The following is a 21,375-nucleotide window of genomic DNA, read 5'->3' on the forward strand; positions in this document are numbered from 1 at the left end:
TATACGCTGACAATAGGAGTTCTCAAGATGATGTTCCCGTGCATGTGCAAAGGAAGAAAATATCCAAAAAGGTGTGTTACATATAGCACAATTCACATTTATTTAGAATTCCATGATAATTAAAAAAAGAACAAAGTCTGAGTAAAACAGCAGCCAAACAACAATAAACGGTGGAGGCTTTACCAGGTGATCACTCCTCCCGCAGCAGCCAGTGCGTTTTGAGTTCACTATTTTCTGCCTTGAAAAAGAGTGAGCTACTCGAAATGCGTTGGTGGATGTGGGAGGAGTGATCACTTGAGCAGCAGTGGTAGACGAATCCAGATGTGCTAGAAGGAGAGCTGAGGAAGAGGTTTCGTAGCCCAGTAATCACATTCACACGCCTCCATTGGAGCAGCAGTTCTGGTAAACCTTTCACCGCTTGTTATTGTTTAGCTGCTGTTTCATTCAGATTTTGTCTCTTTGAATTATCATGGAATGGGAATTTTACTATACGTACCACACCATTTTGGATAGGTTTCTCTTTTACATATGTACAGGAGAATTATTCTGAGAACTTATATTGTGAGTGTATATCCATTGTGTATAAAGAATGGACACATTGGGAAGACTATAAGAATCAACATCACCTCCTAGAGAAGGGAAGTAATTGATGTTTTCTCTGACGTCCTAGTGGATGCTGGGAACTCCGAAAGGACCATGGGGAATAGCGGGCTCCGAAGGAGGCTGGGCACTCTAGAAAGATTTAGGACTACCTGGTGTGCACTGGCTCCTCCCACTATGACCCTCCTCCAAGCCTCAGTTAGATTTTGTGCCCGGCCGAGGTTGGATGCACACTAGGGGCTCTCCTGAGCTCTTAGAAGAAAGATAGTCTTAGGTTTTTTATTTTCAGTGAGACCTGCTGACAACAGGCTCACTGCAGCGAGGGACTAAGGGGAGAAGAAGCGAACTCGCCTGCTTGCAGCCGGATTGGGCTTCTTAGGCTACTGGACACCATTAGCTCCAGAGGGATCGACCGCAGGCCCAGCCTTGATGTTCGGTCCCGGAGCCGCGCCGCCGTCCCCCTTACAGAGCCAGAAGCAAGAAGATGGTCCGGAAAATCGGCGGCATGAAGACATCAGTCTTCACCAAGGTAGCGCACAGCACTGCAGCTGTGCGCCATTGCTCCTCACACACTTCACACTCCGGTCACTGAGGGTGCAGGGCGCTGGGGGCGGGCACCCTGAGGCAGCAATAAAAACACCTTGGCTGGCAAAAATACCTCAATATATAGCCCCAGGGGCTATATATGAGGTAAATACCCCTGCCAGATTCCATAAAAAAGCGGGAGAATAGGCCGCGGAAAAGGGGCGGAGCTATCTCTCTCAGCACACTGGCGCCATTTTTCCCTCACAGCTCCGCTGAAAGGAAGCTCCCTGGCTCTCCCCTGCAGACTACACTACAGAAAAGGGTAAAAAAGAGAGAGGGGGGGCATTTAATTTGGCGCAGTATATAGTTTATATTAAAAAGCAGCTATAAGGGACATAACTCAGTTAGTCCCTGCCTTATATAGCGCTCTGGTGTGTGCTGGCATACTCTTACTCTGTCCCCCTAAAGGGCTTTTGTGGGTCCTGTCCTCTATATAGAGCATTCCCTGTGTGTGTGGAGTGTGTCGGTACGGCTGTGTCGACATGTTTGATGAGGATAATGAGGTGGAGGCGGAGCAGATGCCTTTAGAAGGGATGTCACCCCCTGGGGGGCAGACACCTGAGTGGATGAGCTTATGGAAAGAAATGAGTGCACGTATAGACTCATTACATATGAAATTTGACGACATGCCGACTGTGGGACAGCCGAGTTCTCAGCTCGTGCCTGTCCAGGTGTCTCAAAAGTCATCAGGGGCTCTGAAACGCCCGCTATCTCAGATGGCACAAGTAGATGTCGACACGGATACTGACACCAGTGTCGACGACGATGAGTCACATTTAATGCCCATTAAGGCCATTCACTGCATGATTGAGGCAATGAAAGAGGTGTTAAATATTTCTGATTTACATCCAGGTACCACAAAAAAGGGTATTATGTTTGGGGAGAAAAAAACTACCTGTAGTTTTCCCCCGTCAGATGAATTAAATGAAGTGTGTGAAGAAGCGTGGGCTTCCCCTGATAAGAAATTGGTAATTCCTAAGAAGGTACTAATGGCGTTCCCTTTCCCGCCAGAGGATAGGTTACGTTGGGAAACACCTCCTAGGGTGGATAAAGCGCTCACACGTTTGTCTAAAAAGGTGGCACTACCGTCTCAGGATACGGCCGCCCTTAAGGAACCTGCTGATAGAAAGCAGGAGGCGATCCTGAAGTCTGTATATACACACTCAGGCATTATACTTAGACCAGCTATTGCGTCAGCATGGTGCTGCCGCTGCGTGGTCGGATAAACTGTCAGAAAATATTGACACACTAGACAGACAACGATTCTGCTAACAATTGACCATATCAAAGACTCAGTCTTATATATGAGAGATGCACAGCGGGAAATCTGCCGGCTGGCATCTAAAGTAAGTGCATTGTCCATCTCTGCTAGGAGATGCTTATGGACTCGCCAGTGGACTGGAGATGCAGATTCCAAAAGGCACATGGAAGTTTTGCCTTATAAGGGGGAGGAATTATTTGGGGATGGTCTCTCCGACCTAGTTTCCACAGCAACGTCTGGGAAGTCAGCATTTTTACCCCATGTCCCCTCACAGCCTAAGAAGGCGCCATTTTATCAGGTTCAGTCCTTTCGAACCCAGAAAAACAAGCGGGGAAAAGGAGGGTCTTTTCTGTCTAGAGGCAGAGGTAGGGGAAAAAGCCTGCAACAAACAGCAGGTTCCCAGGAGCAAAAGTCCTCCCCCCGCTTCCTCTTCCAAGTCCGCCGCATGACGGTGGGGCTCCACAGGCGGAGCCAGGTACGGTGGGGGCCCGCCTCATGAATTTCAGCGATCAGTGGGCTCGCTCACAGGTGGATCCCTGGATCCTTCAAATAGTATCTCAGGGGTACAAGCTGGAATTCGAGGCGGCTCCACCCCACCGGTTCCTAAAATCTGCCTTGCCGATTGCTCCCTCAGACAGGGAGGCGGTGCTAACAGCGATTCACAAGCTGTATTCCCAGCAGGTGATAATCAAGGTACCCCTACTTCAACAAGGCCGGGGTTACTATTCCACACTATTTGTGGTGCCGAAACCGGACGGTTCGGTGAGACCCATTTTAAATTTGAAATCCTTGAACACATACATAAAAAAATTCAAGTTCAAGATGGAATCGCTCAGGGCGGTTATTGCAAGCCTGGAGGAGGGGGATTACATGGTATCCCTGGACATCAAGGATGCTTACCTGCATGTCCCCATTTACCATCCTCACCAGGAGTACCTCAGATTTGTGGTACAGGATTGCCATTACCAATTCCAGACGCTGCCGTTTGGACTCTCCACGGCACCGAGGGTATTTACCAAGGTTATGGCGGAAATGATGATACTCCTTCGAAAAAAGGGAGTTTTAATTATCCCATACTTGGACGATCTCCTAATAAAGGCACGATCCAAGGAACAGTTGTTAGTGGGAGTAGCACTATCTCAGAAAGTGCTGCGCCAGCACGGCTGGATTCTGAATATCCCAAAGTCACAGCTGGTCCCGACGACACGTCTAATGTTCCTGGGAATGATTCTGCACACAGTCCAGAAAAAAGTGTTTCTCCCGGAGGAGAAAGCCAGGGAGTTGTCTTCTCTAGTCAGAGACCTCCTAAAACCAAAACAGGTATCGGTGCATCACTGCACGCGGGTCCTGGGAAAGATGGTAGCTTCTTACGAAGCAATTCCATTCGGCAGGTTCCATGCCAGAATTTTTCAGTGGGACCTGTTGGACAAGTGGTCCGGATCGCATCTTCAGATGCATCGCTTGATAACCCTGTCCCCAAGAACCAGGGTGTCTCTTCTGTGGTGGCTGCAGAGTGCTCATCTTCTGGAGGGCCGCAGATTCGGCATACAGGACTGGGTCCTGGTGACCACGGATGCCAGCCTACGAGGCTGGGGGGCAGTCACAAAGGGAAGAAACTTCCAAGGACTATGGTCAAGTCAGGAGACTTCCCTTCACATAAATATTCTGGAACTAAGGGCCATTTACAATGCCCTAAGTCAAGCAAAATCCCTGCTCCTACACCAGCCGGTGCTGATCCAGTCAGACAACATCACGGCAGTCGCCCATGTGAATCGACAGGGCGGCACAAGAAGCAGGATGGCAATGGCAGAAGCCACAAGAATTCTCAGATGGGCGGAAAATCATGTACTAGCACTGTCAGCAGTGTTCATCCCGGGAGTGGACAACTGGGAAGCAGACTTTCTCAGCAGGCACGACCTCCACCCGGGAGAGTGGGGACTTCATCCAGAAGTCTTCCAAATGATTGTAAATCAGTGGGGTCGTCCACAGGTGGACATGATGGCGTCCCGCCTAAACAAAAAACTAGAGAGGTATTGCGCCAGGTCAAGAGACCCTCAGGCGATAGCTGTGGACGCTCTAGTGACACCGTGGGTGTACCAGTCAGTTTATGTGTTCCCTCCTCTACCTCTCATACCGAAGGTATTGAGAATAATAAGAAAGCGAGGAGTAAACACAATTCTCGTGGTTCCGGATTGGCCAAGAAGAGCGTGGTACCCGGAACTTCAAGAGATGATCTCAGAGGACCCGTGGTGTCTGCCGCTCAGACAAGACCTGCTACAGCAGGGGCCCTGTCTGTTCCAAGACTTACCGCGGCTGCGTTTGACGGCATGGCGGTTGAACGCCGGATCCTGAAGGAAAAGGGCATTCCGGAGGAAGTCATTCCTACCCTTATTAAAGCTAGGAAAGAGGTTACAGCAAATCATTATCACCGCATATGGCGGAAGTATGTTGCATGGTGTGAGGCCGAAAAGGCCCCAACAGAGGAATTTCAACTAGGTCGATTTCTGCATTTCCTGCAAGCAGGAGTTAATATGGGCCTAAAACTGGGCTCCATTAAGGTACAGATCTCGGCTCTTTCAAAAAGAACTAGCTTCAGTACCTGAAGTTCAGACATTTGTTAAAGGAGTGCTGCATATTCAGCCCCCGTTTGTGCCCCCTGTGGCACCTTGGGATCTCAACGTGGTGTTGAGTTTCTTAAAATCACATTGGTTTGAGCCACTAAAAACCGTTGATCTGAAATATCTCACGTGGAAGGTGGTCATGTTATTGGCCTTGGCTTCTGCCAGGCGAGTATCAGAATTGGCGGCTTTGTCTTGTAAAAGCCCTTATCTGATTTTCCATATGGATAGGGCAGAATTGAGGACTCGTCCCCAGTTTCTCCCTAAGGTGGTGTCAGCGTTTCACCTGAACCAGCCTATTGTGGTGCCTGCGGCTACTAGGGACTTGGAGGACTCCAAGTTGCTAGACGTTGTCAGGACCCTGAAAATATATGTTTCCAGGACGGCTGGAGTCAGAAAATCTGACTCGCTGTTTATCCTGTATGCACCCAACAAGCTGGGTGCTCCTGCTTCTAAGCAGACTATTGCTCGCTGGATTTGTAGTACAATTCAGCTTGCACATTCTGTGGCAGGCCTGCCACAGCCAAAATCTGTAAATGCCCATTCCACAAGGAAGGTGGGCTCATCTTGGGCGTCTGCCCGAGGGGTCTCGGCTTTACAACTTTGCCGAGCAGCTACTTGGTCAGGGGCAAACACGTTTGCAAAATTCTACAAATTTAATACCATGGCTGAGGAGGGCCTGGAGTTCTCTCATTCGGTGCTGCATCCGCACTCTCCCGCCCGTTTGGGAGCTTTGGTATAATCCCCATGGTCCTTTCGGAGTTCCCAGCATCCACTAGGACGTCAGAGAAAATAAGAATTTACTCACCGGTAATTCTATTTCTCGTAGTCCGTAGTGGATGCTGGGCGCCCATCCCAAGTGCGGTTTATCTGCAATACTTGTACATAGTTATTGTTAACTAAATCGGGTTATTGTTGAGCCATCTGTTGAGAGGCTCAGTTGTTTCATACTGTTAACTGGGTTTCATATCACGAGTTGTACGGTGTGATTGGTGTGGCTGGTATGAGTCTTACCCGGGATTCAAAATCCTTCCTTATTGTGTACGCTCGTCCGGGCACCGTGTCCTAACTGAGGCTTGGAGGAGGGTCATAGTGGGAGGAGCCAGTGCACACCAGGTAGTCCTAAATCTTTCTAGAGTGCCCAGCCTCCTTCGGAGCCCGCTATTCCCCATGGTCCTTTCGGAGTTCCCAGCATCCACTACGGACTACGAGAAATAGAATTACCGGTGAGTAAATTCTTATTTCTCTGACGTCCTAAGTGGATGCTGGGGACTCCGTCAGGACCATGGAGAATAGCGGCTCCGCAGGAGACAGGGCACAAAAGTAAAAGCTTTAGGATCAGGTGGTGTGCACTGGCTCCTCCCCCTATGACCCTCCTCCAAGCCTCAGTTAGGTTTTTGTGCCCGGCCGAGAAGGGTGCAATCTAGGTGGCTCTCCTAAAGAGCTGCTTAGAGTAAAAGTTTTATTAGGTTTTTTATTTTCAGTGAGTCCTGCTGGCAACAGGCTCACTGCAACGAGGGACTTAGGGGAGAAGAAGTGAACTCACCTGCGTGCAGGATGGATTGGCTTCTTAGGCTACTGGACACTAGCTCCAGAGGGACGATCACAGGTACAGCCTGGATGGGTCACCGGAGCCGCGCCGCCGACCCCCTTGCAGATGCTGAAGAGAGAAGAGGTCCAGAAATCGGCGGCTGAAGACTTCTCAGTCTTCATGAGGTAGCGCACAGCACTGCAGCTGTGCGCCATTGCTCTCAGCACACTTCACACCAACGGTCACTGAGGGTGCAGGGCGCTGGGGGGGGGCGCCCTGGGCAGCAATGAAAGTACCTATACTGGCTAAAAATACATCACATATAGCCTCTGGGGCTATATGGATGTATTTAACCCCTGCCAGGTTGTCAGAAAAACGGGAGAAGAAGCCCGCCGAAAAGGGGGCGGGGCCTATTCTCCTCCGCACACAGCGCCATTTTCCCTCACAGAACTGCTGGTGGGAAGGCTCCCAGGCTCTCCCCTGCACTGCACTACAGAAACAGGGTTAAAACAGAGAGGGGGGGCACTTATTTGGCGATATGATTATATATTAAGATGCTATAAGGGAAAACACTTATATAAAGGTTGTCCCTGTATAATTATAGCGTTTTGGTGTGTGCTGGCAAACTCTCCCTCTGTCTCCCCAAAGGGCTAATGGGGTCCTGTCCTCTATCAGAGCATTCCCTGTGTGTGTGCTGTGTGTCGGTACGTGTGTGTCGACATGTATGAGGACGATGTTGGTGAGGAGGCGGAGCAATTGCCTGTAATGGTGATGTCACTCTCTAGGGAGTCGACACCGGAATGGATGGCTTATTTAGGGAATTACGTGATAATGTCAACACGCTGCAAGGTCGGTTGACGACATGAGACGGCCGGCAAACAAATTAGTACCTGTCCAGGCGTCTCAAACACCGTCAGGGGCTTTAAAACGCCCATTTACCTCAGTCGGTCGACACAGACACAGACACGGACACTGACTCCAGTGTCGACGGTGAAGAAACAAACGTATTTTCCTTTAGGGCCACACGTTACATGTTAAGAGCAATGAAGGAGGTGTTACATATTTCTGATACTACAAGTACCACAAAAAAGGGTATTATGTGGGGTGTGAAAAAACTACCTGTAGTTTTTCCTGAATCAGATAAATTAAATGAAGTGTGTGATGATGCGTGGGTTTCCCCCGATAGAAAATTATTGGCGGTATACCTTTTCCCGCCAGAAGTTAGGGCGCGTTGGGAAACACCCCTTAGGGTGGATAAGGCGCTCACACGCTTATCACAAGTGGCGTTACCGTCTCCAGATACGGCCGCCCTCAAGGAGCCAGCTGATAGGAGGCTGGAAAATATCCTAAAAAGTATATACACACATACTGGTGTTATACTGCGACCAGCGATCGCCTCAGCCTGGGTGTGCAGCGCTGGGGTGGCTTGGTCGGATTCCCTGACTGAAAACATTGATACCCTTGACAGGGACAGTATTTTATTGACTATAGAGCATTTAAAGGATGCATTTCTATATATGCGAGATGCACAGAGGGATATTTGCACTCTGGCATCAAGAGTAAGTGCGATGTCCATATCTGCCAGAAGATGTTTCTGGACACGACAGTGGTCAGGTGATGCAGATTCCAAACGGCACATGGAAGTATTGCCGTATAAAGGGGAGGAGTTATTTGGGGTCGGTCCATCGGACCTGGTGGCCACGGCAACAGCTGGAAAATCCACCTTTTTTACCCCAAGTCACATCTCAGCAGAAAAAGACACCGTCTTTTCAGCCTCAGTCCTTTCGTCCCCATAAGGGCAAGCGGGCAAAAGGCCAGTCATATCTGCCCAGGGATAGAGGAAAGGGAAGAAGACTGCAGCAGGCAGCCCATTCCCAGGAACAGAAGCCCTCCACCGCTTCTACCAAGTCCTCAGCATGACGCTGGGGCCGTACAAGCGGACTCAGGTGCGGTGGGGGGTCGTCTCAAGAGTTTCAGCACGCAGTGGGCTCACTCGCAAGTGGACCCCTGGAGCCTACAAGTAGTATCCCAGGGGTACAGATTGGAAATTCGAGACGTCTCCCCCTCGCAGGTTCCTGAAGTCTGCTTTACCAACGTCTCCCTCCGACAGGGAGGCAGTATTGGAAACAATTCACAAGCTGTATTCCCAGCAGGTGATAATCAAAGTACCCCTCCTACAACAAGGAAAGGGGTATTATTCCACACTATATTGTGGTACTGAAGCCAGACGGCTCGGTGAGACCTATTCTAAATCTGAAATATTTGAACACTTACATACAAAGGTTCAAATCAAGATGGAGTCACTCAGAGCAGTGATAGCGAACCAGGAAGAAGGGGACTATATGGTGTCCCTGGACATCAGGGATGCTTACCTCCATGTCCCAATTTGCCCTTCTCACCAAGGGTACCTCAGGTTCGTGGTACAGAACTGTCACTATCAGTTTCAGACGCTGCCGTTTGGATTGTCCACGGCACCCCGGGTCTTTACCAAGGTAATGGCCGAAATGATGATTCTTCTTCAAAGAAAATGGACGATCTCCTGATAAGGGCAAGGTCCAGAGAACAGTTGGAGGTCGGAATAGCACTATCTCAAGTAGTTCTACGACAGCACGGGTGGATTCTAAATATTCCAAAATCGCAGCTGTTTCCGACGACACGTCTGCTGTTCCTAGGGATGATTCTGGACACAGTCCAGAAAAGGGTGTTTCTCCCGGAGAAGAAAGCCAGGGAGTTATCCGAGCTAGTCAGGAACCTCCTAAAACCAGGAAAAGTGTCAGTGCATCATTGCACAAGGGTCCTGGGAAAAATGGTGGCTTCTTACGAAGCGATTCCATTCGGCAGATTTCACGCAAGAACTTTTCAGTGGGATCTGCTGGAAAAATGGTCCGGATCGCATCTTCAGATGCATCAGCGGATAACCCTGTCTCCAAGGACAAGGGTGTTTCTTCTGCGGTGGCTGCAGAGTGCTCATCTATTAAAGGGCCGCAGATTCAGCATTCAGGACTGGGTCCTGGTGACCACGGATGCCAGCCTGAGAGGCTGGGGAGCAGTCACACAGGGAAAAAATTTCCAGGGAGTGTGATATAGTCTGGAGACTTCTCTCCACATAAATATACTGGAGCTAAGGGCAATTTACAATGCTCTAAGCTTAGCAAGACCTCTGCTTCAAGGTCAGCCGGTATTGATCCAGTGGGACAACATCACGGCAGTCGCCCACGTAAACAGACAGGGCGGCACAAGAAGCAGGAGGGCAATGGCAGAAACTGCAAGGATTCTTCGCTGGGCGGAAAATCATGTGATAACACTGTCAGCAGTGTTCATTCCGGGAGTGGACAACTGGGAAGCAGACTTCCTCAGCAGGCACGACCTCCACCCGGGAGAGTGGGGACTTCATCGGGAAGTCTTCCACATGATTGTGAACCGTTGGGAAAGACCAAAAGTGGACATGATGGCGTCCCGCCTGAACAAAAAACTGTACAGGTATTGCGCCAGGTCAAGAGACCCTCAGGCAATAGCTGTGGACGTTCTGGTAACACCGTGGGTGTACCAGTCGGTGTATGTGTTCCCTCCTCTGCTTCTCATACCCAAGGTACTGAGAATTATAAGACGTAGAGGAGTAAGAACTATACTCGTGGCTCCGGATTGGCCAAGAAGGACTTGGTACCCGGAACTTCAAGAAATGCTCACAGAGGACTCATGGCCTCTGCCGCTAAGAAGGGACTTGCTTCAGCAAGTACCATGTCTGTTCCAAGACTTACCACGGCTGCGTTTGACGGCATGGCGGTGGAACGCCGGATCCTAAGGGAAAAAGGCATTCCGGAAGAGGTCATTCCTACCCTGGTCAAAGCCAGGAAGGAGGTGACCGCACAACATTATCACCACATGTGGCGAAAATATGTTGCGTGGTGTGAGGCCAGGAAGGCCCCACGAAGAAATTTCAACTCGGTCGATTCCTGCATTTCCTGTAAACAGGAGTGTCTATGGGCCTCAAATTGGGGTCCATTAAGGTTCAAATTTCGGCCCTGTCAATTTTCTTCCAGAAAAAATTGGCTTCAGTTCCTGAAGTCCAAGAAGTTTGTCAAGGGAGTACTGCATGTACAACCCCCTTTTGTGCCTCCAGTGGCACTGTGGGATCTCAACGTAGTTCTGGGATTCCTCAAATCACATTGGTTTAAACCGCTCAAATCTGTGGATTTGAAATATCTCACATGGAAAGTGACCATGCTGTTGGCCCTGGCCTCGGCCAGGCGAGTGTCAGAATTGGCGGCTTTGTCTCACAAAGCCCATATCTGATTGTCCATTCGGACAGGGCAGAGCTGTGGACTCGTCCCCAGTTTCTCCCTAAGGTGGTGTCAGCGTTTCACCTGCACCAGCTTATTGTGGTACCTGCGGCTACTAGGGACTTGGAGGACTCCAAGTTGCTAGATGTTGTCAGAGCCCTGAAAATATAGGTTTCCAGGACGGCTGGAGTCAGGAAAACTGACTTGCTGTTATCCTGTAGGCACCCAAAAAACTGGGTGCTCTTGCTTCTAAGCAGACGATTGCTAGTTGGATGTGTAGCACAATTCAGCTTGCACATTCTGTGGCAGGCCTGCCACAGCCAAAATATGTAAATGCCCATTCCACAAGGAAGGTGGGCTCATCTTGGGCGGCTGCCCGAGGGGTCTCGGCTTTACAACTTTGCCGAGCTGCTACTTGGTCAGGGGCACACCCTGGCTGAGGAGGACCTGGAGTTCTCTCATTCGGTGCTGCAGAGTCATCCGCACTCTCCCGCCCGTTTGGGAGCTTTGGTATAATCCCCATGGTCCTGACGGAGTCCCCAGCATCCACTTAGGACGTCAGAGAAAATAAGAATTTACTTACCGATAATTCTATTTCTCGTAGTCCGTAGTGGATGCTGGGCGCCCATCCCAAGTGCGGATTGTCTGCAATACTTGTACATAGTTATTGTTACAAAAATCGGGTTATTATTGTTGTGAGCCATCTTTTCAGAGGCTCCGCTGTTATCATGCTGTTAACTGGGTTCAGATCACAGGTTGTACAGTGTGATTGGTGTGGCTGGTATTAGTCTTACCCGGGATTCAAAATCCTTCCTTATTGTGTACGCTCGTCCGGGCACAGTATCCTAACTGAGGCTTGGAGGAGGGTCATAGGGGGAGGAGCCAGTGCACACCACCTGATCCTAAAGCTTTTACTTTTGTGCCTTGTCTCCTGCGGAGCCGCTATTCTCCATGGTCCTGACGGAGTCCCCAGCATCCACTACGGACTACGAGAAATAGAATTATCGGTAAGTAAATTCTTATTTTTTTGTTTACTTCTTTTTTTTTTTTTTTCATGCTGTTGGAATAATCACCGTTCAGTTGGGCCTATTCACCACAATTGAAAGTACTGGCACCATAGAGCCTATTTCTATCTCTGTCATTACAAAGAACACGTTTTTGTTTTTATTGCACACTGTAGCCATAAAAAACCACTGTGGGTCCATAACGCTCACACCCAAAAAATATCTTTGCGGAAAAGTGAAATTCACTCAAAGTAGCTATTGTCTAATATTCTTTTAAAGATTATTTGTTTGAATAAAAATGTTAATTTTACAGGACCTATAAAGTCCACTTATAGTGAAGTGAGTTATCAGCAAGTGTGAGTTTGCTCCTGCTTGACATATCTCACATGGGAAGATGTATCAACTTCGGAGAGAGCTAAAGTAGCAACCAAGCCACTCCTGTCGTTTTTCAAACACGGCCTGTGAAATGACATTAGCTGATTGGCTGGTTCTTTATCTCTCCAAGCTTTGATACAGTTACCCCACTCAGAGATCTGATGGCGTTACTAGTAATGTCGGTCAATCATGGGGCTTCTGAATCTCTTTGTGTCCAGCCTGCACAATGTTATTTGGTATGTCTCATCCAGTTACATCACAGCGTTGGTTCTGTCTGTTTTCATGCAGCTTGTAAACTGTGAAAATTCATAATACAGAATATATGGAGAACATGATCCACAAAGTAGTCTTATTACATTAAATGGTCTTTACAGTGAACACATTCCCATTGGTTACCACTAGGAGGAGCACATTAATTACTAAACAGAGTAGCATATGGCTGTACAAGGAGATAGATATATTTATTTTGCATTTAGATTGAAATTCACTCCCAGCTGTAACTGATAAAACCAGTCTACTGGAGATTTGACTTACTTGTATAATATAATGTGTTTTTCATTTTTCAACATCCCCCCCCCCCTCCCCCCCACCCCCCTTCTTCCTCCCCTCCTCTATGCAATAGTTTATTTTGCAGCTATAGTATGGTAGGCGGGAACACTTATTGTGACTGAAATCACAGTTATTTGTAAAAGAAATGCAAAGTGATTCAAACATATGTTACAGGCAAGACATTGACCCCCCCCCCCTCCCCCACCTTCCTGATTTTTCTCTCTTATACCGTGGTGTTTGTGATCCTGTTGGAACTACGGCGGTGTATCGGTTATATCCGATGCATAAAGTCTGTCTAAAGCTGATCGCTTCCCTTTGAATTGTTGCAGTATAATTTAAGTCATAGTCTACGTCCCAGGCCATCTCTGAGATTAGTGTTCTGTATTTGCTTTCCATCTGAGAGATGCCGGTTGGCGTGATTCCGCTGTACACTGGCTCTGGAGATTTGCATACCTTCCAGGTTTTTAAGTGACGGCTGTTTGCAGCAAATGTGAAAGCTCCTTGCGCATTAGCTACAACAAACATTACATCTACATATTGATTTTCTTATTTTGTGTTAATGTAAATAAGCTGTAATTACTGTAAATGTGATCCGTCGCTGACATGAGCCAGTATAAATCTGCAAGCTTAAAAACTGGAAATTTAATTGACGGCTTTAGCAGTGTTTAATTTAAAATCCCAAGGCACTAAAATAAAAAAAAATAACAAAAAGGACGAATAACGCAAGGAAGTGTTGCGTATGAGGCACGCACTGTCTCAAGTAAACGTTCAGAGATTTAGAACATATAAACTCCTCTTTAAGCCGAAAATGCTTTTTAAAGGTCACAAGGAAGAAGCTGAATGTTAGCGGAGTTGTCTGCACAGAGAGGAGACAGTCCTATTGTGGACTGTACTATAACACAACTAAGTAGTTCACAGGATCCAGGGTCCTGACTGAGGCACTTCACGGAAGTGGCTTTACAGGTCATATTCATGATATCGCTCATGCCACTAGTTTCCAGTGACTGTTCATAAGCATTGGTTCACGCCACAAAATGTATATGCTAAGGGGTATATTCAATAAGAGTCGGATCCATTCCGACATGCATTTGTCGGAATGGATCCAACAACCCCTATTCAATAGAGTGCCCAAATACGACTGTCGTATTTTAGCCTAATCCGACTGTCGGAATTGGGCGGTGTCCGTGCCGCTGTCAGCAGCTCCCCGTGTGTGAGAACACAGGGAGCTGCTGGAACTGCACATCACGGCCGCCCAATGCCGCGCTGCAGGGAGAGGGGTGCCTGGCCGGGGGACAGCCGTCATGGTACCTCTCACACCCACTCCCCGTAGCCTGCCGCACTGCTCCCCATCTCTTCACCTCAATCCGACTTTTTTTTTTTAAAGTCTGATTGAGATTGTTGGAAAGGGGGCCAAAACCTGTTGGATTTGGCCCCGTTTCCGACAGAAGCACGCGGATCGGCGGCTATTCGGCTGATCCACGTGTTTTCCAAGAAGTCAGGAATTCCTGACTTGTTGGAAAATACATGGATCGGCGGAATAGCCGCCGATCCGTGTGCTTCTGTCGGAAAAAATCCCCCCAAAAAATGCATTTTTTGAGTAGGTCGGAACCCCTTCCTACTGAAATCTGTCGTAAGCTGCCATCTTTCCGACAAGACGGCAGCTTCCGACCGCTATTGAATACACCCCTAAATCTGTATTGCCGCTGGTGGTGTTTAATCTCTTTTAAGGAAATAGGCCAACAACGCCAGTGGCGGAACTATGGATGCTGATGTTGATGCTGATGCTGGACCTTCTCCTCCCAAGGTCCTTGATATCCTTTTGTGGGCATGTGCAGTCATTGGCTCCTGCGCATTGAAGCCCCGTTTGTGGAGTTGAAAGCCCAAATGGGGTTTTGCCAGGCATGCACTGGCTCATGCTCAGAAGAGAACAGCAGGGGCAGCTAGAACCCCCCTTCCCCAATCCCACACCAAAATGTGTTATTGTGTCAATGTAGAGAGAGAATAGTTTCTGGCGCTGGCCTTGGGAAATTGTGAGAATATAAATATCCAATTATCAACCAGAAACAATTCTTTAATCTCTCTAACATAAGTCAGTTGAATAGTCCAGGCAGGTAAATATATATATTAAAAAAACAAGTGTGCTTTATTTATAGAAAACATAAAATTGCTATGGAGTAAATACCATGTTAGACACTAGATAAAGTGCATCCTCAGGCAGTAATTTTGATCATCCATTTATATGGACTAGGTGTGTTGAAAACACTTGCATGAGGGTAAAACATGCTACAAGGTTGGTCAGAGTGTGTACATACCCTTACTATCAGTAGTACTTGAAGGTACTGATTCTCTAACAATCCTATTTCTAACCATGTTACTGTGTGTTGCTCCTCATTGTGGAACTTATGGATGGAGCATGATGGTTCTCTCTTGAGTCTGACCATTAAGCAGAGTTCTTTGTTCTACAGTAGATTAGAGCAGTGAACGTACATTCATAAAGAGCCAGAAGCGTGGATGATGGCGAGAACTCAGGACAAAATATCTGCTTTTGTTATCTATTGCTACAGGTCTCCGATTAGATGAATACAAGAAATGGGTTCCTACAGCCTACAACAAGGACTATACATTTTTTTATATATATATATATATATACTAACATTCCGCATGATGATGGTATCCAATCAGTCAGGGAACTATTAAGTGGTGATGCTGAATATAATGGTCCTGATTTGGAGTTCTTGATTTCTCTTCTTGATTTTGTGTTACACAATAATTATTTTTATCATAATGGTGGATACTATTTACAACGCAAAGGCTGTGCGATGGGTTCTCATGTCGCACCAGCCTATGCGAATGCGTATATGTTTAAAATAGAAAAAGAATGTTTCTTCAATAGAGATGTTAGGGACAGAATTCTGTTTTATTATAGGTATATTGACGATATTATACTATTCTGGAGGGGTGATCATGGTAGTTTTGTAGAATTGGTTGACACTCTTAACAAGCGTGATTGTCCCATTAAGTATACCTATACCTGTAGCTTGGATAATATCTCGTATTTGGATGTAAATATTACAGTTGAGGAAGGGATACTTACCACCTCAATCTTTTCCAAACCTACAGATAGAAATACGCTGTTAGCCTTTAATAGCCACCACCCGTTGCCATGAAAAAGAGCTTGCCCTTCTCACAATTACTGCGAGTTAAGAGGATTACTAGTGATGAGCAGATGTTATCACGTGATCTTGAGAGGATGACAGATAAATTTATTGAACGTGGCTACCCCAGTAATGTGCTCTCTGAGACTAGGAATAAAGTAGATCTGCTTACTAGAGAGTCTCTTTTGAATCAAACAGATAAAAAACAGAATTTGAACAAATTACATTGGGTGAGGAGGTTTAATACCTCACATTCTATTGTAGAGAGATCAGTTAGGACCCTGTGGCCTATAGTACAGGGTGACAGGGATGCTAAAGTGTTTAGACCTTTGCAGGTGATGTCATGCCTTAAGAGGGGTAAGAATATTCGTGACTGGGTGGTACACCCAGACATTACTGAGCAGATGCATTATGACCCTCGAGTACAGACTAAGAGTGGGGGTTGTTATAAGTGCTCTGGGTGTACAACATGTCGTTTTATGATCGCGAGCAAACATTTCTACCACCCACATAGTGGCAAGAAATATATGATCAAATCAGCGGTCACGTGTACAACGAGTTTCGTGATATACATGATTAAGTGTCCCTGTGGTTCCTGCTATATAGGTAAAACCATACGTACCTTTAGAGAGCGGATGACCCTGCATAGGTCGTCAATTAGGGCGGCATTGAATGGTAAGCCATCTGAACAACCGGTGGCAAGACACTTTGTTGAGAATAATCATTCGCTTGCAAGCCTTAAGTATATTATTATTGATCATGTACCAGAGAGCCCGCGGGGTGGTGATCGACATAAGAGGGTGTTACAGATTGAAACTAAATGGATACAGGTATTAGATACTGTTAAACCCAGAGGTCTTAATGATCATCTTACCTACAATATGTATTGGTGATATCAGTAACCCTATGCTATTATCTGAATTTGATACTTTGTTTTATGCGAGATCTGGTATTATTTTGATAATTGTAGATATATTTGATTGCAGTGACGCTATGGGATGCCTTTATAAATTGTACTTGAGGGTCTTTTATGACTGTTCTTTATGCACTGTGCACTTTATTCTGTGTTGGCAATTATGGTTATATACTATTGTGTTTGTTGATTTTTATAGATATGTTGGTGGTATTGTTAATCTATGTTGCCAAACGGGTGATTACGGATACCGTACGCGCTGTTTAGCGCCTATAACCAGCTTCTGTTTAGTTACTATGGGAACAGTTGCGGAGGCCAGTGAGTTCAGTGTGTGGGAGGTGATGTTTCCACTGATTGGTTCCCCGTTGAAATGCATCATGACCTGCACCGCTATTGGTGTGAGTCATACTTGATGGCCCGTGTGTTGTTATAGGTTGCCAAGGCAACCGGACGCGACTTGTTTTCCGCATGTGGACTTCCGTGAGGAGTGTGAATACACTGACTGTGTTAATCACACTGATTATGCAGCTGGGAACTTAGTTTGGCGCGCACTCGTTTGGCAGCATGGAGGGGTATATAAGGTATGTCTGTGTTATTTGTTGTTTGTTATGTGTATCCTGATGACGGGTTGAAATAAACTCGAAACGTTGACAAGAGGACGCTGTCTATTGATTCTGTATGAGACCAGTGAGTGCCGTCTTTTGGTATATCTATATATATAAAATTATTATTATTATTTTTCTCGGTGGAAATCTATTATTCTATACCAGTTATTGTGGTGTGTGCATTATTTTTATTACCGTAACTGGCTAGGTTCCTCCTCTCACCTATGGTGACATGTTCTAGCACTGGGTGGGTGGCTTTGTTTGGACCAGGTCCCTGTTGCAATGCTGTGCATACGTGTTTATCAAATTAGACCTAATAATTATGTGAGTGTTATCTATGTGTCTGTCACAGGACACGGAGGGTATATTTGGTCAGTATTGTAGCAGCTCTGTGCCTAGACTTGCCTGCATTCAGCCTTGGCTGTCCCAGAGGGATCATGGTGCTGATGAAACATGCCGCTACAAGTCTGTGCTGACTTACTGTCTCTATTTCCATCTCCTCAGCTCTCAACAGGAGTCATTAAACCAGAACTACATGCTGATCATCACCCACCGGGAGGTCCAGAAGGAATACAACCTGCAATTCTCTGGGAGCTGCACAATACAGGAGGTGAGCAGTGTGTGGCCAGGAGATGGGCTCCTACAGCAATACTAACAGTCACTGCAAATTCAATAAACCAGTCTGGAGAAATGATTAAGTATCTCAGCCATTTATCGCCAATGTTACCGCCCGTCTCCTGCATTCATAAAAGTTTTGGTAACTGTATATATACAAGGGGATTGCAGTCTAGGCACTCCCTGCTGCTTGCAGATGTGCTTGTGATGGTTTTTAAGAGTGTGAAAGCTTTCAAGAATTGATGTTTCCAAATACATTTGGACATAAACTGGTAATAAAGCCTGTCTACTGGAGTTTTTATAGCGGACATTTACTGTCTAGCGCCAGTGACGTCTGTATCCAGATAGGACGGCTATTCGCATACAGACTCAAAAGCATGTCGGGATTCCAGTATTGGCATTCTAACAGGTGTCGGCAACCCGGCGTCTGTATTCCGACTGCCGGATTCCCGACAGCCGGTATCTTAACCGCATCCTGGCACAGGGCTCCTTCCGCTACTTTATATAGACCACACATGTTGTCCTTTTTTTGTTTTGTCATATACGTAAGCATAGACACCGATTCCGTGGGTTCACCCGGGCCCGAGCACCCACGGAAAATGATGAGTGCTCACAGACCCAGCCGCTGCTCCAGTAAAGTTTGGGAGGGCGGGTCCCGGCATCAGTAAGTATACTGCTAGACCCCGCAGTGGATTGAGATGCGCTGGAGGCTGTGGAAGCGCTTCCGTTCATAGCAATGTTAAAAAAACCCACCAAAAATGGCCGCCGCCAAGGAGGAGACAGACACTAGAGGTCACGTTTGACCTAGCGCTTGTCTCCTCTGTTGCAGGCACTTTAAGGTTTTTTTTTTTTTACATTCCTATGGCCGAAAGCACTTCTGCAGCCCCCAGCGCATCTCAATCCACTGCGGGTGCTAGAGATATACTTACTGATGCCCTCGCCCACCCTCCCAAACTTTACTGGGTCAGCGGCCAGGAGACCCCTGGCAACGCACAGGAGACCTTTGCAGGTCGGAACCCAGACCATGAAACCCCTGACAAGGTGCATGAACCACTTGGCAACGCCCATAAGACCCCTGACAACAGGCAGGTAATTTAAAAGTAATTAGAAGCCTTACTGTGTGGCATAATTTGTAAGGGGAATTATTGCGTGTGGTTCATAAAATGGTATCAGGACCATAACTGTGTGTGGCATAATGTGTAATTGGCGTTACGGTGTGTGGCATAATGGGTGTTACGGTGTGTAGGATAACGTGTAATAGACATTACGGTGTGTGGCATTATGTGTATTGGGCATTAGTCACTGCCGCAGCCACCCGTTCATTTCCGCTGCCACCTCCCGCCGAGCACCCACCAGCAAAAACATAAATCGGCACCTCTGAACGTAAGCATTGTCTGAACCGGAATCGACACCCAGGGTTGATATTCTATTTAACAGTCTATTTCCTTATAATGACTTTTCTCTGGAATTATATATTGGTGGACGTGTAGAAAATATTTTTGTAAAATGTGACTGATAGTGTCGGTAGTGCACAGTCGATTGGCAAAAACATCTTGGTTACAGGAGTCTTGTATTTTCCGATGACTTCAATTATTGCCGTATACATACGCTCTAGCAGCGGTTATGAAATATACTGGGTCTTCATTCTACCTTTATTCAGTGCTTTTTAGCTCTGCATTTAGGTAAATAATACGAGTTGTTTTCTCTTACCATGGGATATCAGAACGCGTTGCTTGGGATATCCGGATTTCATTAAATTGTATCCAGAGTGTCACTTAAGCTAGGTACAAACTGTCCAATAATAAGGCAGGCAGACAATTCTTGGCTGGTCAATCCCGTCATTGTACACAGCAACTGGGTCGACAATAAGTGACGAGCCAGTCTCCTCCGCTCTAGGCATCAGTCTGTCCCGATGAGCCAATGTTTTGCCACAAACGCAGTATGTGCATGAGTGGCATGGCAATTAAAACGGCACCTCAACAACATTTAAATTTCAGATAGGAACAATAATTGTGTAGGGCAGAGGTTCTCAAACGCGGTCCTCAAGGCACCCCAACGGTCCAGGTTTCAGGTATATCCATGGCTCAGCACAGATGGTTAAATCAAAATCACTGAGGTGCCAATTAAGTTACCTGTAAGCCAAGCGTGCACCTACCTAAAAGCTGGACCATTGGGGTGCCTTGAGGACCATGTTTGAGAACATCTGGTGTAGTGTGTTACAGGACATCGGATGTCGATAGGATAGTTTCATTTATCAGAAAATATTTTTCTCTAACGTCCTAAGTGGATGCTGGGGACTCCGTAAGGACCATGGGGATTAGCGGCACCGCAGGAGACTGGGCACAACTAAAGAAAGCTTTAGGACTACCTGGTGTGCACTGGCTGCTCCCACTAAGACCCTCCTCCAGACCTCAGTTAGATTCTTGTGCCCGGCTGAGCTGGATGCACACTAGGGGCTCTCCTGAGCTCCTAGAAAGAAGTATATTTAGGTTTTTTATTTTACAGTGAGATCTGCTGGCAACAGACTCACTGCAGCGAGGGACTAAGGGGAGAAGAAGCGAACCTACCTAACAGGTGGTAGTTTGGGCTTCTTAGGCTACTGGACACCATTCGCTCCAGAGGGATCGACCGCAGGACCCGACCTTGGTGTTCGTTCCCGGAGCCGCGCCGCCGTCCCCCTTACAGAGCCAGAAGCATGAAGAGTCCGGAAAATCGGCGGCAGAATACTTCGTTCTTCACCAAGGTAGCGCACAGCACTGCAGCTGTGCGCCATTGCTCCTCATGTACACCTCACACTCCGGTCACTGATGGGTGCAGGGCGCTGGGGGGGGGCGCCCTGAGGGCAATATGACACCTTGGCTGGCAAATCTACATCATATATAGTCCTAGAGGCTATAAAGATGTAAAATTACCCCTACCAGTATTCCAGAAAAAGCGGGAGAAAGTCCGCCGAAAAGAGGGCGGGGCTTCTCCCTCAGCACACTGGCGCCATTTTCTCTTCACAGTGCAGCTGGAAGACAGCTCCCCAGGCTCTCCCCTGTAGTTTTCAGGCTCAAAGGGTTAAAAAGAGAGGGGGGGCACTAAATTTAGGCGCAATATATGTATACAAGCAGCTATTTGGGGAAAAATCACTCAGTTATAGTGTTAATCCCTGCATTATATAGCGCTCTGGTGTGTGCTGGCAGACTCTCTCTCGGTCTCCCCAAAGGACTTTGTGGGGTCCTGTCCTCAGTCAGAGCATTCCCTGTGTGTGTGCGGTGTGTCGGTACGGCTGTGTCGACATG

General features: G+C 47.2%; 1 protein-coding gene across 4 annotated transcripts in view; it reads left to right on the forward strand.

Moving 5' to 3' along the window:
- FAF1 (Fas associated factor 1) overlaps nucleotides 1-21,375 on the forward strand; it is a 599,080-nt gene that overhangs the window by 236,703 nt on the left and 341,002 nt on the right. For all 4 annotated transcript variants that reach the window (XM_063939564.1, XM_063939566.1, XM_063939563.1 and 1 more), the window contains one exon: nucleotides 17,981-18,086. In XM_063939564.1, the coding sequence (XP_063795634.1) occupies nucleotides 17,981-18,086 (106 nt within the window). The remainder of the gene's footprint in view (nucleotides 1-17,980; nucleotides 18,087-21,375) is intronic.

Source organism: Pseudophryne corroboree, chromosome 9 (genome assembly GCF_028390025.1).
Source record: "Pseudophryne corroboree isolate aPseCor3 chromosome 9, aPseCor3.hap2, whole genome shotgun sequence".
In the NCBI taxonomy this organism is placed as follows: domain Eukaryota; kingdom Metazoa; phylum Chordata; class Amphibia; order Anura; family Myobatrachidae; genus Pseudophryne; species Pseudophryne corroboree.